We start from the raw sequence: 16,848 nt of genomic DNA, 5'->3' as shown, positions 1-16,848 counted from the left end.
ATGCTAGAAATGTTTCCTACAGTTGATTTGTGTATGTTTGCTATAGTGTCCATATGAACTGGATAATGAACAGTTGTGTGGGGTCATTTAATGTCCCGAATTAGATAAAAACAAAAAACTAAACACAAAAAATCCCCCCACACACTATAGGTATTGACTATTACTGCAGAATTATTATGAAAAAAATAACACTGCAATTAGCTGGAACAATCAGTATTTATTTTTTTTATTTAAGAGAAGTTAAAGCACCATTATACAGTACAGGTATAGAAAGATTGCAGTAATGCAAACAAGAATTAAAAGTGCACGGAAGAAAAGCAATACAGAGAGCAAACGAAATATAAATTAAACACCACACACTCTAACCAGCACAAGGCAAAGTGAACTTTAGATCATCAATTTTTTTTTACTTTTTAAAATCTGTAAATAAACTCTGTTTTGGTATTACTGAAGGATAGATAAAAAGGTGACAGGCGCAGTTAATATTCTAGAAATGTCAAAATTACAAATGCCCATAAAACAACATCGTTTCCCTGAAATGACACGTCTTGCAAATGATGAAATGCTGAAAGAAACAAAGACATATGAGACTGTGCAAACCAACCTCACAATGATCCAAACAAAACAAAACAAACCCCTCACACTTATCCCAGCACTTCTCAACAGCCCACTCATCATAATACAGATTAATAAAAGTCAATAAAACAAAGAGATCTCCAGTCATCTACTACACAAAGAAAATCTGTCAGTCCAGATGGCACTGTGAGCCTGCCGCAGGACAAGTGCACCCCAGCACATGTTCACATGCTTGCATAAGCACAACAAAACACTTTATTTGCGGACGCTCAAGAGAAGCATTTTGACCTGGGAGCTCTAATTAGAGTCTAAATTAGAGAAAGAACCACAGCAACAATGACTTAACTCCAAATAACTTCACTTGCTACCAACGAACACGTGAAAAAAATGCACCAGTATTGTTATGACACATAGTTTAAGTGACTACATCTGTAATGCTCCAGCTGGTAAAACACAGCAGACACCAACAGCCAAAGTCTCATCAGCTAAAGTAAAATAAATGTTCAGGCGATAAGATGGGTTGAAAAATTCCTGCTGAAAGCTCACAACACCAGGACCTGCGAAACAGCGCAAACTAAAAGTTTGGGTGTCTGTGAGATGGAAATGTAAAGGAGAGAGACTCGGGTGGACCGGTGAGGGCCAAGAAGCTGTTTGGTGAACCTGTTCCAACTTAAATCCAGCGGAAGTGTCCGTGACACAGCAGCTGGTGTGTGGTTACCATACAGAGTGAGCCTCAGCGCTTCTCAGCTGCTCTTGCGCTCCATTCATGCGCAGGACAGCCAGAAGACCTGCGGTAACTTGAGCATCAACACTCCTTCTTTTCTCTGTCCCAGACCCAAGCTCACCTCAGACATGTCTCGTCTTTCTGCCAGGGCGTCTCGACTGAGAGGTATCCGAGTGTGTGTGCGGGTGTGCGCGTGCACGTTACCCCCAACACATGGCATTTATGCATCAGCTTGCAGGTTATTCCAGGATATTTCACTACAATCGCGTGGAGAAAGTCTAAGTAGGGAATTACATGTGCTGCTTATCTACAAACTCTTCCTGCAGGAAATCAAAACAAAACAAAATCTTCTCCACTTAAATAATGGTTAGAAAAGTAGAGCAGTGCTTTGAGGCTGTCATCATCATGAAAATGTAAATAAAACGTAATTTTTTTAATGCAGTGCAAATATGGATGGTGCCCAATTTACAAAACCTTGGCACTACAAAAAAATCAAGACCACGTTTAAAGCCTGATTAGCTGCAATCATTGCAGTATGATTATTATTATTATTTATTTATTTTTGTCGTCATGGTTGCTTCTGGAGAACGTAATAGGTTGGAACAATTTTAGCCCAGGCTGTACAAAATCTCCTGCAGCCAGTTTATAGCGAACAGGCATCAATTCATCTTTTACAAAAGAAACATGGAGAAAAATGACAATGCTGATCAAAGTGTAATCATTACGGAGGAACAATGTGCAATGAAAGTGGCAGAATGTATTCTCAGAAAGGGCATTTCTGATATCCAATGAATTTGAATCTGAAATCGTGTATAATTTATATTTGTCTCCTAATTTTAATGTATTCGCTCTTTAAAAATACTAATTCGTTCTCAGTTTGGTGCAGAAATATCAACAGTAGGGATTAGAAGGTCTGTTTTAACCCTTCAAATGCTTTAATTATAAGGTGATTTTAGTTTTAAAATTGGTGTGCAATTTATGCATTTAATTCATAATAAGGGAAACAATTTAAAAAAAAAATTAAAGACAGTTGTATGAAGGAAAGTATGATCTTAATGTTCTGCAGCCCCTAAAAATCTAAAAACACATCAGATATAAATTTGGCTGAACTCCCCTTCGAGGTTGTGTTCTTGTGCCTATCCCGATCACGTTAGCGCGGTGGCTTTCTTTGGATGCGCCCGCTCTTACCACCTGCACTTGCCTTTCTTTGGACTTGCTTAAACAAACAGTTTTTCAACAAACAGTCCAGTTTTCAAGCCTAAAAGTTCAACATCAGGTAAAAATAGCAGAGAGGAGGATGCCCACACGTTCTTGGCATCCTCCAAGGTCAGCCAGTCCACTATTAAAGACCATGAGATCTACTATAATGTCTTGATGGACAATATTCAAGGGGAAGGACCTGGATTGTAAACACATATGACATATGCATGGCACATGGCTCTCAAGTCTACCAGCTCTGCCTTCCTGCAATTTCCATTGTTTTCTCAGAAATTAAATTCAAGCTGAATGACTGCTGTTTTGACTGCAAAAGATATCCAGCAAACAGAAGAACCAGTGGAAGTGGTCATAACAAGACTGATATTTATCCAGAGGTGCACATGTGGAAGACCCTGAAGGGGAGAACGGCCAAATTTCGAGTCAGGTATGGTTTTTCGGCCATTAAGGGAGCAGTCCTAGAACTTTTTGATCTTTTTTTTTATGCTTCATCAATAAGATGTAAACTGCACTTGTAACTCAAGGCACATGAAGCATAGAAATGTGCGACTTGAATTCAAGGCTTTGTAAATATCGAACAACTATGTGCAAATGTACTATTGCATAAATGTGATCAAGATTTTAGACAGCAAACCTCTTTACCATCCAAAACACCCACCCTTTTTTTGATATCTAAAAAAAGGGTTCAAGTCAAAAGCGTAATATCCAGTAATTTATCATTTCTACAATTCCTCCAATCCAAGTCATCCAGAAGTGGAGAACCTCCCGACTCAAAGACCCGAGGAGCTGCAGCGGCTTTTGTCCCTGGGCACTACCAGGATCTCATCCCCGTCTCGAATGCCGTAGGAATGCAGGGCCCGGGTGCCGCACTTCAGCTCCTCTGGTCCAAACATTGAACACATCTCTCGGTCGATGTAGAAGAGCCTCATCCCATTGGGTAGCTGCAGCAGACCCTTAAGGTGTTTTTTTAGGTCACCCACTGTTTGCTCCAGACGGAGGCTGACTGTCTCCACCCTGTCACCCCAGCGAACAACCACCATGGTGAGGCTGGGTCTCAGGTCTACCTCAGCCAGTGGAGCCAGGTGGCCATATTTGGACACGAGGATACGGTACCTGCAACAAAGCAGAGCTCGTGTTATTTTTTTATTTGTTATCAGCTCAACTGAATGACATCAGCATACAGCAAAGACACACAAACTCCTACAAGACATACACTTGAAATCCACCACACAAAGTATGGTGTTTCTCAGACATGGCAGTGACTACATAGTCTCTGAAAAGTGAGGCCCTTGCAAAGTATCTCAGGGTGTTTTAACACCTCTAGTTTCTTTAGTCTTAATCAGCTGATGAATTTGTAAACTTGTGGCTTTTACTCATGGCTTTGTTTCTTTTTACAGAGAGAAAACTCCAAGTCAACCAAAAATGCATCACCACAAACCGTGGCAGAGCAGGCATTCTGCTTATTGGCCAATGAAGGGAAATGCTGTCTTCTGGACCTTTGGTTTATTCCACAGCTAGCTGCTACAGTTTGAGCTCTCTGCATGTGTATGGTCTTCTGCCGCATCCTAGGATGCAAAGCACATCTGACTACGAGGAGGCATTTATCTCAAACTAGCAGCGCACACCTGGTAGTTGGGGTTGGATGGAGGTCAGATTATGTTCTGACTATAAATTAAATAAAAAAAGACCAGAATTTGATTTACACGGCCTAAACAGTGCAGGTGTGAAAAACCCCTTAAATCTTTATTTTTTTATAATTGCAAGGAGGTAGTGATATCTATGACTGCAAACAGACTGGTACTATAAGAGTCTATGGGAAAACAGCCCTCAGGCTTGGCCTCTAGAAACACTTTCCTGCTGAATTCATCCACTCAGTTCAGGTCATTCTGAATAAAACATTAAGACCCTTTTATAAATGCACCCATTCTAAGTTTCAGAAAGGAGGATTTTCCAGGGTATGCTAACCGCTAACTAGCTCATTATATGCATATAATTTTTGAATATTTGCCAAAACTAACTGAAAAATGAGTTTGTCAGACATGCCTGCATGTTATTCTACAAATATATGGAAAAATATTTGCCCAAATAATCATGATAACACATAATGGCATTTTTAAGGTAGACCACAGTGTCTCTTTGCCTCCCCCCCCCCATTGTTGCTATGGTAAATAACATACACCCTGTACTAATGATAGGATGTAGGCTTCATTTCGACATTCAAAGAGCAGCTTGGTCTACGGCTCCACCCTGCCCTCTGATGTCACAATCACACTGTGTTTTAGCACTGATTTACTCTAAATGGAATCAAAATCTAGAAATTTAACAACAAGCTGTACAAAATAACACTTAAAACTAAAGACAGAGATGATAAAGTCATTGTGAAAATGCTTCATGAGGTCACGAATCAAGTTAAAAGCAGGGCAATCTTCTTATAGACTTGTATAGGACAAGACTTCTCTTTGTGCCCTCTGCTGGCTGTTATGAAGAATGCAGGTAAAAGGCTGTTCAACACTGGCTTCACTTTTCAGACTCACAGGTTATACATCCTCTTTTTTTCCTTCTTAGATGAAGTACAGGTGTGAAATAGAAACAGCAAGTATATTTAAGATATTTCAGATTTTTTTAAAAAGACTTTAAACTCAGGGTTATGGAAACAAGCTATGAGTGTTTAAGAGGCAGAGAAACACCGAGTTGTCTGCCACTTGCTTGCCGTGAGAAAGCTCTCAGCCATCTCAGGGGAATGCGTGTTCGAGATAAGGCCCCAGGAACGATTAAATAAAATCCAGGAGAAAAGGCCTGTGCTTTCAAAGCTACTGTAACAGCTGGGCCAATCAAAGCAATTTCACTTCCCTCCCCAAAACTCCTCCACAAAGCCGCTGCCCTGGCCCTGGGATTTTCTGGCCAAACTTGCAGTCCACCCTGGGAATTCTCCACTAAGGCCACAGTGCACAAAGTGCCATTCTAAGAGAAGCCATTTACCAAAGAGGCTTCATTTAAGGTGGTAAGCATGGTATAATGGGGCAAACAATGCTGCAGGTGATAAGAAGCCGACATTCCAACTGTCATTTTGGCATTCTTTGATTCCTGCGGAGGAAATTACAAGACTGTGAAGCCAAGAGACACCATGTAGCTGAGCTCTCCTGTTTTGGCATTTCATCGACTCATTCTCACATTTCTCCAGTTATTTACTTGAACGTATGAGCACCTCAAAAAGTTAAAATGTAAATTTTCCCACGTCTTTCCCTGAGACTGTGGCTCTGTTTAGACCCACTAACTGCTAACTTCACCGGATACGCCGACTCTCTGGTTTCTTTTTTAACCCTTGCCTCTACTCTTTCTCGCCACTAATCCTTCCTGCCCAGTGCTGTTTTCTTCCCTTTCCCATTTTTTCCAAGGAATTGTTGGGGTGTATCCATCTCAGTTAGTCTAGTTTATGGTTTGAGAACACGTTTATAGTTACTCAAAGCCAGGCTGTGTCAGATGTGTTCACTTGAGAGGCTGTGACCCACCTGCAGAGCTCTGATCTCTTGGGGTAGCGAGGCCGCAGCCTCATCCGAAAGGAAAGGGGATAGCTGTGCGCTCACTGCCTACTGAGTGTGTCTGACACCCCGATAACGCCCGCATGCACATGCACAGTCACGGTTATACCCGACCCTGGACCTACACCGAACCCCTCCCAAACCAACACCGCAAACGCAACGCTTGATGGACAAAAATAAAATCAGAGCGATGAAGCTGAACACAAAGAAAATGAAGTTTTTAGATGGCAATGAATGTGTTTGACATAGAAATAAAATAACTATTAACTGCTCCTGATGGACAAACAAGTTCTGCCACAGGTAATAAAATAATTTATAGCCAGGAGTGCTGTGACAGCTCATGTGACATCAGAAAACAAATCAAATTTCTCAAATTAAGGCTTCAGGTTGACAGAGTAGGTGTATACATAAAAAAAACAACCTGCTACCTGGTGTATCAGTTTTCCCAATCAGAGAATTCCCAGCACAAAGGACTCATTGAGCAGGGAGAGAGTGGTGGCATTGTCTCCCAAAGGTTAGTTTCCCCCAGTCAGGGACTACACCTTCCTCCAGAAATCCCTCCCCAACATTCTGCTGAGGTTAAGTGGAATGCAGTTGGTGAATTATTTCACCCCTGCGAGCCCCCCCGAGGAAGGCTTTCAACCTCCCCCCGCAAAAAAAAACAACATATAGTGTGCTGGACCCAAACTGAGGACAGGGATGGAGATTGGTTGCTAATGTTGTGAATCAGCAGGTGTTCCCATATGAATATAATGCAAACGTAAATGCCGCTTAGCTTTCCAATTGAAAGCCAGTGCTGGCGCCTTGTGCTCCATATTTAAGGTATTTAGTGAAGACTTTCAATATGAATTTTACTCTAAATGTCTCATCGGAATGTTGTAATGAAGCAATGAAAACAATCTGATGTAAATTTTAGAGCTGAAAAAAACAACAACAATTTATTGATCAACATAATGCTACACAATATATTTTTTAATTTATCATGTTAGCTATTTTCTCAAGCCAAAAGATGTCAGTGCTGTAGTAGCTCATCAGGCTCACAATCCATCACCGCTCAAGGGTTACTGCCCGCAAATCGATAAATGTGACTTTGATAAAAACTTCAGTAAAATCTGACCAACACTGATTCTTCTTCGCAATGGTTTAAACTCAGCTACATTCAATTCAGTTCAGTTTTATTTATATAGCACCAAATCACAACAACAGTCGAACACTCAAGAAGCTTTATATCGTAAGGTAAAGTTCCTACAACAATACAGAGAAAACCCCAACAATCATATCACCCACTATGAGCAAGCACTTGTGGGACAGTGGGGAGGAAAAACTCCCTTTTAAGAGGAAAAAAAACCTCTGGCAGAACCAGGCTCAACCATCCAAAGCAAGACAGTGCACAAGAAAACAAAGTGCAGTCAGGGGTGGAGTGGACAGGGTTTTAAGATGGTACCGAGAGCTGCTATAATGTATGGCTTGGAGACAGTAGCACTGAAAAAAAGACAGCAGGCAGAGCTGAAGATGCTCAGGTTTTCACTGGTAGTGACCAAAATGGAAATGATTAAAAACGAGGATGTCAGAGGGACAGCTCAAGTTCAGCAGTTTGGAGATAAAGGTAGAGAGGCGAGGCTCAGATAGTTTGGGAGAGAAGAGAGAGTGGATACATTGGACAAATGATGCTAAATATTGAGCTGCCAGGGAGGAGGAAGAGAGGAAGACCTCACAGAAAGTTCATCGATATAGTGAAGAAGCACATGCAGAGGAGGACGCTAGGGATAGGGTTAGAGGGTGATGACCCCTAAAGAAAACATCTGAAAGAAGAAGATTGTTTAACTGAATATCTCTGAGTTTTAGACTTTTTTTGTACAAAACCTGTTGCTGAAATATGGCCACGAAATGAGAACCGGTGTTCTGGGAATCTATCCTACCTCACAAACCATCCCACCTGTTGTTTCTGCGCATACACGTAACACAAACCCCAAATTTACATCATTTTTTTAACCCATTGTGAATATTTCTTATGGTTATGGTTTGTATTAGTCACAAGTCGCCGTCAAATTATAATATGGGTAGGACGATTTGCCAAAGTAGGACAGTTTCTCAAAACACTGGCTACAAATGATCCTTTCCATCTGGAGAGTGTGTGCCTTTGAAATTTAGTTACATGTTAATTTTCTACCTTGTTTTAGGATGCAGATCACTAAGTTAACAAACTTAAATGATCCAAAGAAACCCCTCAAAAAGTAAAAAAGAAGAAATAAAGCTAATGGCTAATTTTATTTAACGATAAATTCACAATTCACACAGTTGCCTAACGCCAACTTCTACCCACGCATCTTAGCTGGCCATCAGCACCACTGCATATGCAAAGTGTCTTTTTGAGACTACATATTATTCCTCGTCCACTTCTACTAGTTACTACAGCGTCAGCGGTCAGCCGCAGCTTTGAATTATTATTATTATCCATGAGTAAACTTATTCACTATGATTATGTGTGCAGTGAAAAATGTATGTGTGGATGATGCTCCACCTCTCGGGACGCTCCTGCTCTGGACAGTCCTGGTAGTATCTGATGAAGAACCTCTCAGCATCCTCTCTCTCACCATTAGACACGGCACCCCCGTTCAGCACCATTACGGAGGGCAGCCTGAGGGCAGGTGCAGCAGTCGGGTGTTAAAAGTGCTCAATGAGTATTTCGATGATGAAGTTACTGAACAAACAAGCACACAGCTTCAGACTTACTGTGCTAAAAGGAGGCTACGTCTCTCCTCGGTGCTGTAAGACTGCAGTAAAGGGATTCCCTTTGCTTTGACCTCCACCAGTTTGGGAAAGAAATTCAGCCTTTCAATGTCGATCCATTTACTAAGACCTGAATAACAACAACAACAACAACAACAACAACAATAATAATAATAATAAACATAATGAGTTATAGGGCTATTTGTTCACATCTTGCACTGAATACAGACAGATTAAAAGACTTTTAGGACTCCGACCTGAATTGTTGAGGTTGATGCTACGCAGGTTGGAGAAGAGGTGCTCCAGTGTCTCCTTGGTGTCTCCCACAGAGTCCACGCTGTTATTGGCCAGCACCAGTGTGCTCAGACTGGGGTACAGCAGCCCAAACTTCCTCACTTCTGCCCAATCCTGCAGCTGGTTATCTGTAATCTGCAGCAGGCGTAGCGACGGGCATGTCGTCTGGGACTCTGACACGCTGTTGTAGCCGTTCAGACACAGGAAGAGCTCCTCCAGCCTGGAAGATGAGGTGCAAGGAAACTGGCATTTTTGAGGACATCAAAGATTCTTTGTATAATCTGTGTAATATGCATTAAGGTGCTTTTGATTCTTCAAAAGAATAAGGCAGCTGTTATCGTGTTTCCAATTGTCACCATATGTTCTGAGTTCTCTACCCTGTTTACAACAAATAAAACTGGACTGAATTATATTAAACACTACTGACACCCTCTCGACGAGAAACCTGGGCGCGGGGGAGCCTGATCGTCGGAACATTTGCTGCAGATACACGACAGCCTTTCAGTGGAACGAGCCTGGCAACACTCACATTGGAGGACGTTGAAGACATCTACCTATTCAGAGCCATGATAGCGAGGCTCCTGCTGATTGGAACTGGCACAGCCCTGGCTTGTTGACGAAAATTGAAAAGATTTCTTCTTTTGTGGCTAAACCAACCAACCATTACTCCTCATGCGTCAACCCAACCTCCCTAAACATGGCAAGGTGGGGCATAACTTCCTGGAATTCCTGTTGAGTCTACATCTGTGTGCTCAAGATAAAGGAGGAACGCATCACTAATCTGCTCGCTAATGTTCTGAGCAACTCTGAGTGGTCAGAGTGGCACAAAAAACTAAGTGATTCATTATGACTCAGTAGCTTGTAGAGCCACATTAGCAACAATTATGTGAGGCAATTGTTTTTAAGAGTCATCTCTCACATCACTGGAGGACTACTGGCACACTCTTCTTTACAACATTGAGGTCTGTGGGCATTCTTTAATACACATCTCCCAACAGCTTGGTTGAGTTCTGGACTTTGACTGGGTCATTGAAACATGTTCATTGTTTTCTTTTTCAGTCATTCTGTTGTAGTTTTGTCAACTTCAGCAAACCTAAACATTCCTGCCATGTTTGTTTTAGAGTGAAGAAGCCTGGAAACCCTTACTAACAAGTTCAGTTTAAAAAAAAAAAAATTGTGTTGTCACGAACTTTCCAATTTTACACACTAATTGAGGGCTGTAGAGTCTGAGATGTAGCTGTTGGGCTTTTATCAGTTTCTCTGAGTATTGCTCAGTCTGGAGTGAATTTGCTCAGACATCCCCTTAGCAGTAGGCTACCAAAACGTCTGCTTTTTCAGAGGTGCTCACATTTGTTGAGTTAAATGTGTCCCATTAGCAACTGGCTGCTACTTATTCTCACACCTCCCATGGAAGCAGTAGGGGTGTACTTAGTTTTTCACAGGACTGCAGAGAGAACTCTGAAAACATTGTAAATCTCTATATATGCAGACGCTTAGACAAAAATATACAAATTCTCTCATTGCCACACATAAAAGAACATAAAACCTTTTTCCATGCTTTGTCACTTACTCTGGTGTGTGCTGCGTGAGTGTGTGAACAGTGTCCCAGCTGACTTGTGTATTAATGAGGACCAGTCGTCGGACCCTGGAAAAAACCTCTGCCATGTTCGGCTCCAGCTGCACGCCGCTTAGCGGGTTCATGCTCAGATTGAGGAAGTCCAGGTGTGGGATGCTGGAAACGATGGTGCCGATCTGGCAAAACCAGGAGCATCAGGACACAGAACAAAGAAAAAGAAGAAACAAGTTACAGAACTTTTCAAAACACTTTTACTTTGAAAACCATTATTTTCAGAGCTTGTTGATTAGCTAGATAACTCTAGTACACATAAATAAGCTGTATAATGAGATACAGCGGTTTAAATTCTAGGTAAGTTCCGAGTCATCCATCTTTAAATACAACCCATAGATAGTCTTGAACAGGCATATTTTTAAAGTGTTTCTGTACCGTGTTCACATTTTCCTTCATTCTGTTTAAAAAGCTGATAATTAATCCACATCAGTAGCGTCTGGTTTAGTTTCACATTGACTTGTTTTCACTCTTTGGCTTCTAGATGGCAAATAAAATACTTAATGCTAAACCCATGTGAATGACAGAAGAAGAGATTATTATATTAAATGAATATGTGGTGTATGTATTTATTGGTTCATACAAAAAAATGTATCCAACCCTGCTTATTAATAAATGAGTACTCCAGTTAACCTGAGAGGTACCAGGTGTTCCAGCTGGCACAGCAGAAGGGAACTGTGCCTACAGCCCTCATCACGGTATCACTCGGCTGAATAACAGCACAACCCAACCTTAAGAACTTAATTATTAACAGTACATATGCAAACAAACAAAAAGAAAAGAATGATGATGAATGGAGGCTAGATGGAATCAGTGAATAACCATCTAAAAATCTACATGCTTTCCAGTTAACTTACAAACATAAAGTCCGGGGGCACAATCGGCCCGGCAAAGACTCCAAACTGGCCAACTGGATGGCTTTGGAAAATGAGAAGGAGGGCATACATTTTTGGACTTTCAACTGTATTAAGTTTTACAGCTTTTCCTCCTGATAAACACCTCCCCCACAGCCATTCATACTATGCCAAAGTAATAAAGTAATAAAGTGTGGTTAAACTTCTTATTACTGACAGAAAGGGAAGTTTTACTGGTTCAGCCCGCTCAAGACCAAAGTGGGTTGTTTGTGGCCCACAATGTAAAAGGAGTTTGACATCCCAGGCTTGCATCCTTACTAACAATAAAGAGAGATTAACTTCTATTTTTTTTATCTGTATGTGTTGTATTCATTTTTTATTACACTAAAATAACCATCAAAACAAAGACCTTAATCTTATAAACCTATGACTAGCATTTACTAGTGTCCATTTAAGCCCTTTTTAACTGCTGACATGGTAGCATACAGACAGCACTCCAACTAAATTGTCTTGAACAAAAGCCAGATGGCTCTGCTTTTATGAAAAACCTTATTAAGTTCAATTAAAACTCCAAGACCCCCACCTCTCCCCAGTCATTCAGCTGATTGTGGGACAGGTCGAGCTCTACCACGTGGGCGCAGGAAGCAGCGATGTCTTGCCTGTCGCCGGCTTTACTGATTCCACTGTCATTCAGAACCAGTGCGCTGGGCAAGAAGAGACGATCTGCAAACAGGAAACTCGAGTCAGTTCAGAGCCTCATTCACAGCTCAACACTCCAAATAAAAAGGCAGATATGCCGGGCTGAACTTATCACAAGTGATACACTGCTCACGTGGCATCATCACAACCCTGAAATAGCTCGCTCTGTCATCTCTCACCTTTGACAGGGGATCCTGGAGGCCTGGGCAGAACAACCACTCCTACGCCTTGGCCATAGGGGAAATTCTCAGGGTTATACTTCTCACTGAGGACTTGAACAAAGGTGCGCACCTCATCTTCATCAGAGGACTCCATGGCTCAAGTCCTGAACAGGTATCCATGTAAGAGACCAAAGGGGAAAAAAAAGACGCTTTTAAGATATGCTATGGAAACATGACAATTACATCAGGACAGCTGTTACATATGTCTTTTAAAGGATAAAGCTGGAGATATTTTACACTGTTTATCACAATGTGTATGAAAATCAAGTTTCCTCCCAAAACATATGTGACCCTACTGAAGTTTTAGGTCTTTAAGTGTCAAAATTGTATTGCTTAATTTGCATGTAACCTGCATGTCTAACGTGGTGTTTAGAGAATTCTCAGTGTTGGATTTTTGGGGCTGATGTCTGTTAAGGAATTTAGAATGGGACGTACGTTTAGCAGGCGTGGTGATCTAATTCTAAAGTTCTAATCTCACACAGTGCTTTATGGGCACAGTCACCTCCCAGAGTCTACTTTTCCAGATTTTCTTCTTTTTTCCCCTCAATTTGTTTCCATTTTTCTTTTTATCACTTTTTTGCAGATTTTGTAGCTGTTAATAAAAATCCTGTATAAATGAAGAAAAACATTAGGATAAGCTTTTCATTTGTTAGCATCTGCTTCTGTTTTCACCTATGCTGACATTCTCCACAAACAAACATACTTTTGGTGCAATGTACTCAAAGCACAGTACAGCTCATCTCTCACAGTGACTGTCCAAAAAATCTTCGGCACTATGAAAATGCTCCTTATACACAGCTCAGAGTGACCATGTGGATTAAATAATTTACCTACAGGAAAGGTCTAAGCTGACATCTGAAACTGCATTTGTGAAAGAAGCTGGAGAAGCATAAAGCGCTCTCTACTCTGGACATTTGTCATTCAAAGCCCACATATGCAAAACAAATTGAGTGAGCATTTTCAGAAACATGACAACAGTGGAACCAGGTGAACTAGTTCCACCAGCAAAACTATTAGAACTATAGTGGCAGCTTCCCTGAAGCATTTTAGAGTTTCAAGTATTTTGTACACAAAAAAAAAAAATCACCTTTCTATCACCTATAACAGGGGTGGGGGAACTACAGGACTCAAGGGCTGGTGTCCTGCAGGTTTTAGATAACACCCTGGGTCAGCACACCCGAATCCAATGATTAGTTCATTGCCAGGCCTCTGGAGAACTTCAAGACATATTGAGGAGGTAATTTAGCGATTTAAATCAGCTGTGGGAGTTCCCCACCCCTTACCTATAGGTATTAGTGGCCTGTAGCTAACAGGAAGGCCATGTGCAGTGGTGGGCAATTAATTTTCTCCACAAGTTCACATGAGAATCTGAAAATGTTGTGCAAGGTTTCACCAATAAGTTCAGAAAGAGATGAAATTAAATACTGAGTTTACCTAATTGGTGCCGCCTTCCACAGCACTCCCAGTTTCTCATATGGACCCTTGGGGAAAATTGCCTATGCTTGGTGGACGTGCTTTAAGCCTGCTGTCTTTTAAATGGTCACCAGGGGGCGATAGCAGTGGTTCCACAGTCATTGTTCCACCTCAGTAAGCACTTTACTGACAAGTTCACAGATCAATCACTAATTGCGGCTCATATTGAATAAAAAAAATCAGTTCTACTTTGTAATTGCATGTGATTCGAAAGCTCAAATTAGATTTCTTGAATCTTGAGCCTGTAGACAAGTGGCTGACACCACGCCGAAATGTAGTTACAACAGAGTTTCATAAGGGTATATAATTATGACGTACCTATGGTGTAGATTTAGCACATAAGGATTACTCGGGGTATGAACATTGATTAATCACTTGTGATTGCTCCAAATCCTGTTATGGCCAACCAGTGCCTGTGCATGGCATTTTCCCCATAGTGTTGGGTTGTCCTTCATTCAAAGTGCTAAACAAAGGGACACAAATGTGCTACCACTGACTTCCACTTTAACCACCTCAAACTTTAGTCCTGCTCCTCCTGCTGGCTGACACTTCTTGTCTATGTTTTACCTTTTTCTGTGCAGGTGTTAAAAGATAAAAAATAAAAAAAAAGGTCTAAAAACAACCCACGAACATCACAGAATAACCTACAAGTCACAGACAGCTGAAACGTGAGAGGCACAGCAGCACTGAGGAGAGCAGGTGCACAGTTGTCAGCGAAGCCACCTGTTCCTACTGAAACCCATTTTCTGCTATGATTACAATTTCTGTTGCCATTTTTGCTGTAAAATGATTAATCTGATGAGTAATTGTATAACTCAATCCAGAGAAAATGTAGCTTTTTCAATGTGTGGATTGGTTTAGAATCCATAGACAAAAAACCCCTCCAGGCAGGCTCAATAACTGGTAATCATACATCACAATAACATACATTCTCGACCCTGCCTGTCCACCTTGCACTCAACAGCCTCACTTTAACCCCGATCAGCCCTATCAGTTTCAGACAAACGGAGTCTGATCATCTTAAACTGAGCCCACCTGAAGTGTGTTTGTCAAAAGACTGAGTGTTTCATCCGGACTCTGTCTGATGTTTCTGTCATAGATCGTTTCTCATTACACAGATCCCACCTGATTCTTACCTCTGATGTAGCAGAGACCAAAGGAAAGATTGTTTTCAACACCACATCAGATCACATGCCTCGGTCCCTGCTGTGAGAAAATGACGAGAAACATAAGCAGGGAAAACTTATTTTTAAGCTTGCAGCCGTAAAATAACCAGAATACGTGAAAAAAAAATGCAAAGAAAGACAGAGTTGACACCACATCAAAGGTGGTGAAACTTGCATTTATGTGACAAACAAAGGAAAGGTAAGCTGACAGTTGGGTGCTTGAGACGAAAACAACTGTTTATGTGGTATAACTGGGGAGCAGCCAAGCCCTGAAGCCATGCACTGAAATGAAAAAGTTCTAATGGACATATGTCATGACTAACCTGAGGTCATTGTTTTATACAGTTTAAACACACACTTTTAAACCCCTGTTATAATTTGTTACTTTTTTCTGGAATCTTTTTGTTTCAAATGTTTCTTCAGCACCATTTGCTCAGTTCGGCGTACACAATGGGCAGGAAGTTAGATTTTGTAATGTATAAAAAGTTAAACATTATCAGCTGCTCGCTACTGCTCACAGCGGTGAAGTTCAACCTGCAATGCTACCAAACCGTCAATAAAGATGACGTTTTTCAGAAAATAACAAAACAACGAAATGGATTAATGCTACCCGAAATGAACGTCAACCCACAAAGAGTCATAAAAAGGTCAAAAGTCTTACTGTAAACCTTGCACACAGTTGCTGATACGCGAAGCTATTTTAAACAGATATATTTTTAACAGGGTCCGGGGAAACGGTGTTACAGTCAGATAACGAGCGTCGCTTCGTGGGGTGGGGGGCTGACTGCTCAGACGGAGGCCTAGCTGTATGATGTCGCTAGCTTAAGGATAATAAACTGGAAGCTGAGATTGTAACAGTGCAACCTGGTGTGTTTGAACATTTTAGCACAGCACGAGCCAACGACACTACTGCCTACCTCCAAAAAGCGTGCAACACGTTGGCTGTAAATTCAAATCGGTAAAAACATTTCTTTGAGTGTTGGATCAAACTCTCTACCTGGGCCTCCAAACTTAGCGACACGGGTCGCTGCGCGTGCTCCATTTGGCACCTGATACGGTACATTTTTGAGAGTGCAGAACTCACCTTTGGCAGAACCCCCCTCTGCGGTTGGGTTGTTTTTGTTGTTCTTCGGTTAGTTGACAGCTTAAACCACGCCCACTCTACCGGAAGTTACGTAGTTTAAATATCTGTTTTTTTCCCTCTCGTCTTCATACGAGAATTGCTTCATACTGGGTTATTTTCTTTAAAACGGAACGGAGCTAAGAATACATGCTAAGGATTAACTTATTATTATTTTATTTTATTTATTTTTTAGCGAGTCTTTTTTTACGATTTTTTTTGTAGCTGGTTACTTTAACGGACAATTGTTTTTGTTTACTGATTACGGGCAGTTTTTTAAAAGCTGAGTTCAATTACTCCCACGCCTGGTTATAGCCCGACCTTGTTGAATCAAGGAAGCCAGCCAGTTTGACGAAGTTGCAGCCTCTCTGAAAGGGTAACAGATCCATTTCTAAGGCTTTGGGACTCCAGTGAAGCACTGTGAGAACCCCAAAAGTTGATTCTGTTTATCTGGACGTCCATATGAACAGAAACAACTTTTGGGGATTTACTTATCTGGATGACTGAGCATGCATCAAGACACTGTGAGAGCCATTATTCACAAATGGAGAAAAGTTGAAACACTGACGAACCTGGCCTAATCAAAGTCTAGTCTGCACTTAAATCCTTT

The 16,848-nt window shown here is 41.3% G+C and overlaps 1 protein-coding gene across 4 annotated transcripts; it reads right to left on the bottom strand.

Annotated features, from left to right (window-relative positions):
- Positions 1 to 202: 202 nt before the first annotated feature.
- Positions 203 to 16,286, bottom strand: LOC146700720 (tubulin-specific chaperone cofactor E-like protein). Of its 4 annotated transcripts, none has more exons than XM_085470937.1 (9): positions 16,203 to 16,286; positions 15,089 to 15,158; positions 12,438 to 12,583; positions 12,143 to 12,282; positions 10,649 to 10,830; positions 9,042 to 9,298; positions 8,788 to 8,914; positions 8,576 to 8,692; positions 203 to 3,628 (listed from the first exon to the last, which is right to left on the bottom strand). In XM_085470937.1, exons 3-9 carry the CDS (start codon positions 12,571 to 12,573, stop codon positions 3,286 to 3,288), a joined length of 1,302 nt encoding a protein of 433 aa, XP_085327063.1. In that variant the 5' UTR covers positions 12,574 to 12,583; positions 15,089 to 15,158; positions 16,203 to 16,286; the 3' UTR covers positions 203 to 3,285. The 4 variants fall into 4 exon arrangements, with proteins under 4 accessions (XP_085327063.1, XP_085327065.1, XP_085327064.1 ...); XM_085470939.1 differs by having other exon boundaries at positions 15,089 to 15,155; positions 16,203 to 16,275; XM_085470938.1 differs by lacking the exon at positions 16,203 to 16,286 and adding an exon at positions 16,116 to 16,196.
- Positions 16,287 to 16,848: the final 562 nt, after the last annotated feature.

This window comes from Copadichromis virginalis, linkage group LG10 (assembly GCF_057382275.1).
Source record: "Copadichromis virginalis isolate Kocher_CV1m ecotype Utaka linkage group LG10, C_Virginalis_male_GT1.1, whole genome shotgun sequence".
In the NCBI taxonomy this organism is placed as follows: Eukaryota; Metazoa; Chordata; class Actinopteri; order Cichliformes; family Cichlidae; genus Copadichromis; species Copadichromis virginalis.
The sequence above is the reverse complement of the archived record's forward strand: the minus strand, read 5'-3'. Positions and strand labels throughout refer to the sequence as shown.

Excerpts from the sequence above, each read along its gene's own strand:
- LOC146700720 (XM_085470937.1), bottom strand. The coding sequence starts at position 12,573 with ATGGAGTCCTCTGATGAAGATGAGGTGCGCACCTTTGTTCAAGTCCTC. Across the intron at positions 10,831-12,142 it reads AGCTGAATGACTGGGGAGAG|ATCGGCACCATCGTTTCCAG; the intron begins GTGGGGGTCTTG and ends TGGTTTTGCCAG. Across the intron at positions 8,915-9,041 it reads CATCAACCTCAACAATTCAG|GTCTTAGTAAATGGATCGAC; the intron begins GTCGGAGTCCTA and ends GTTGTTATTCAG.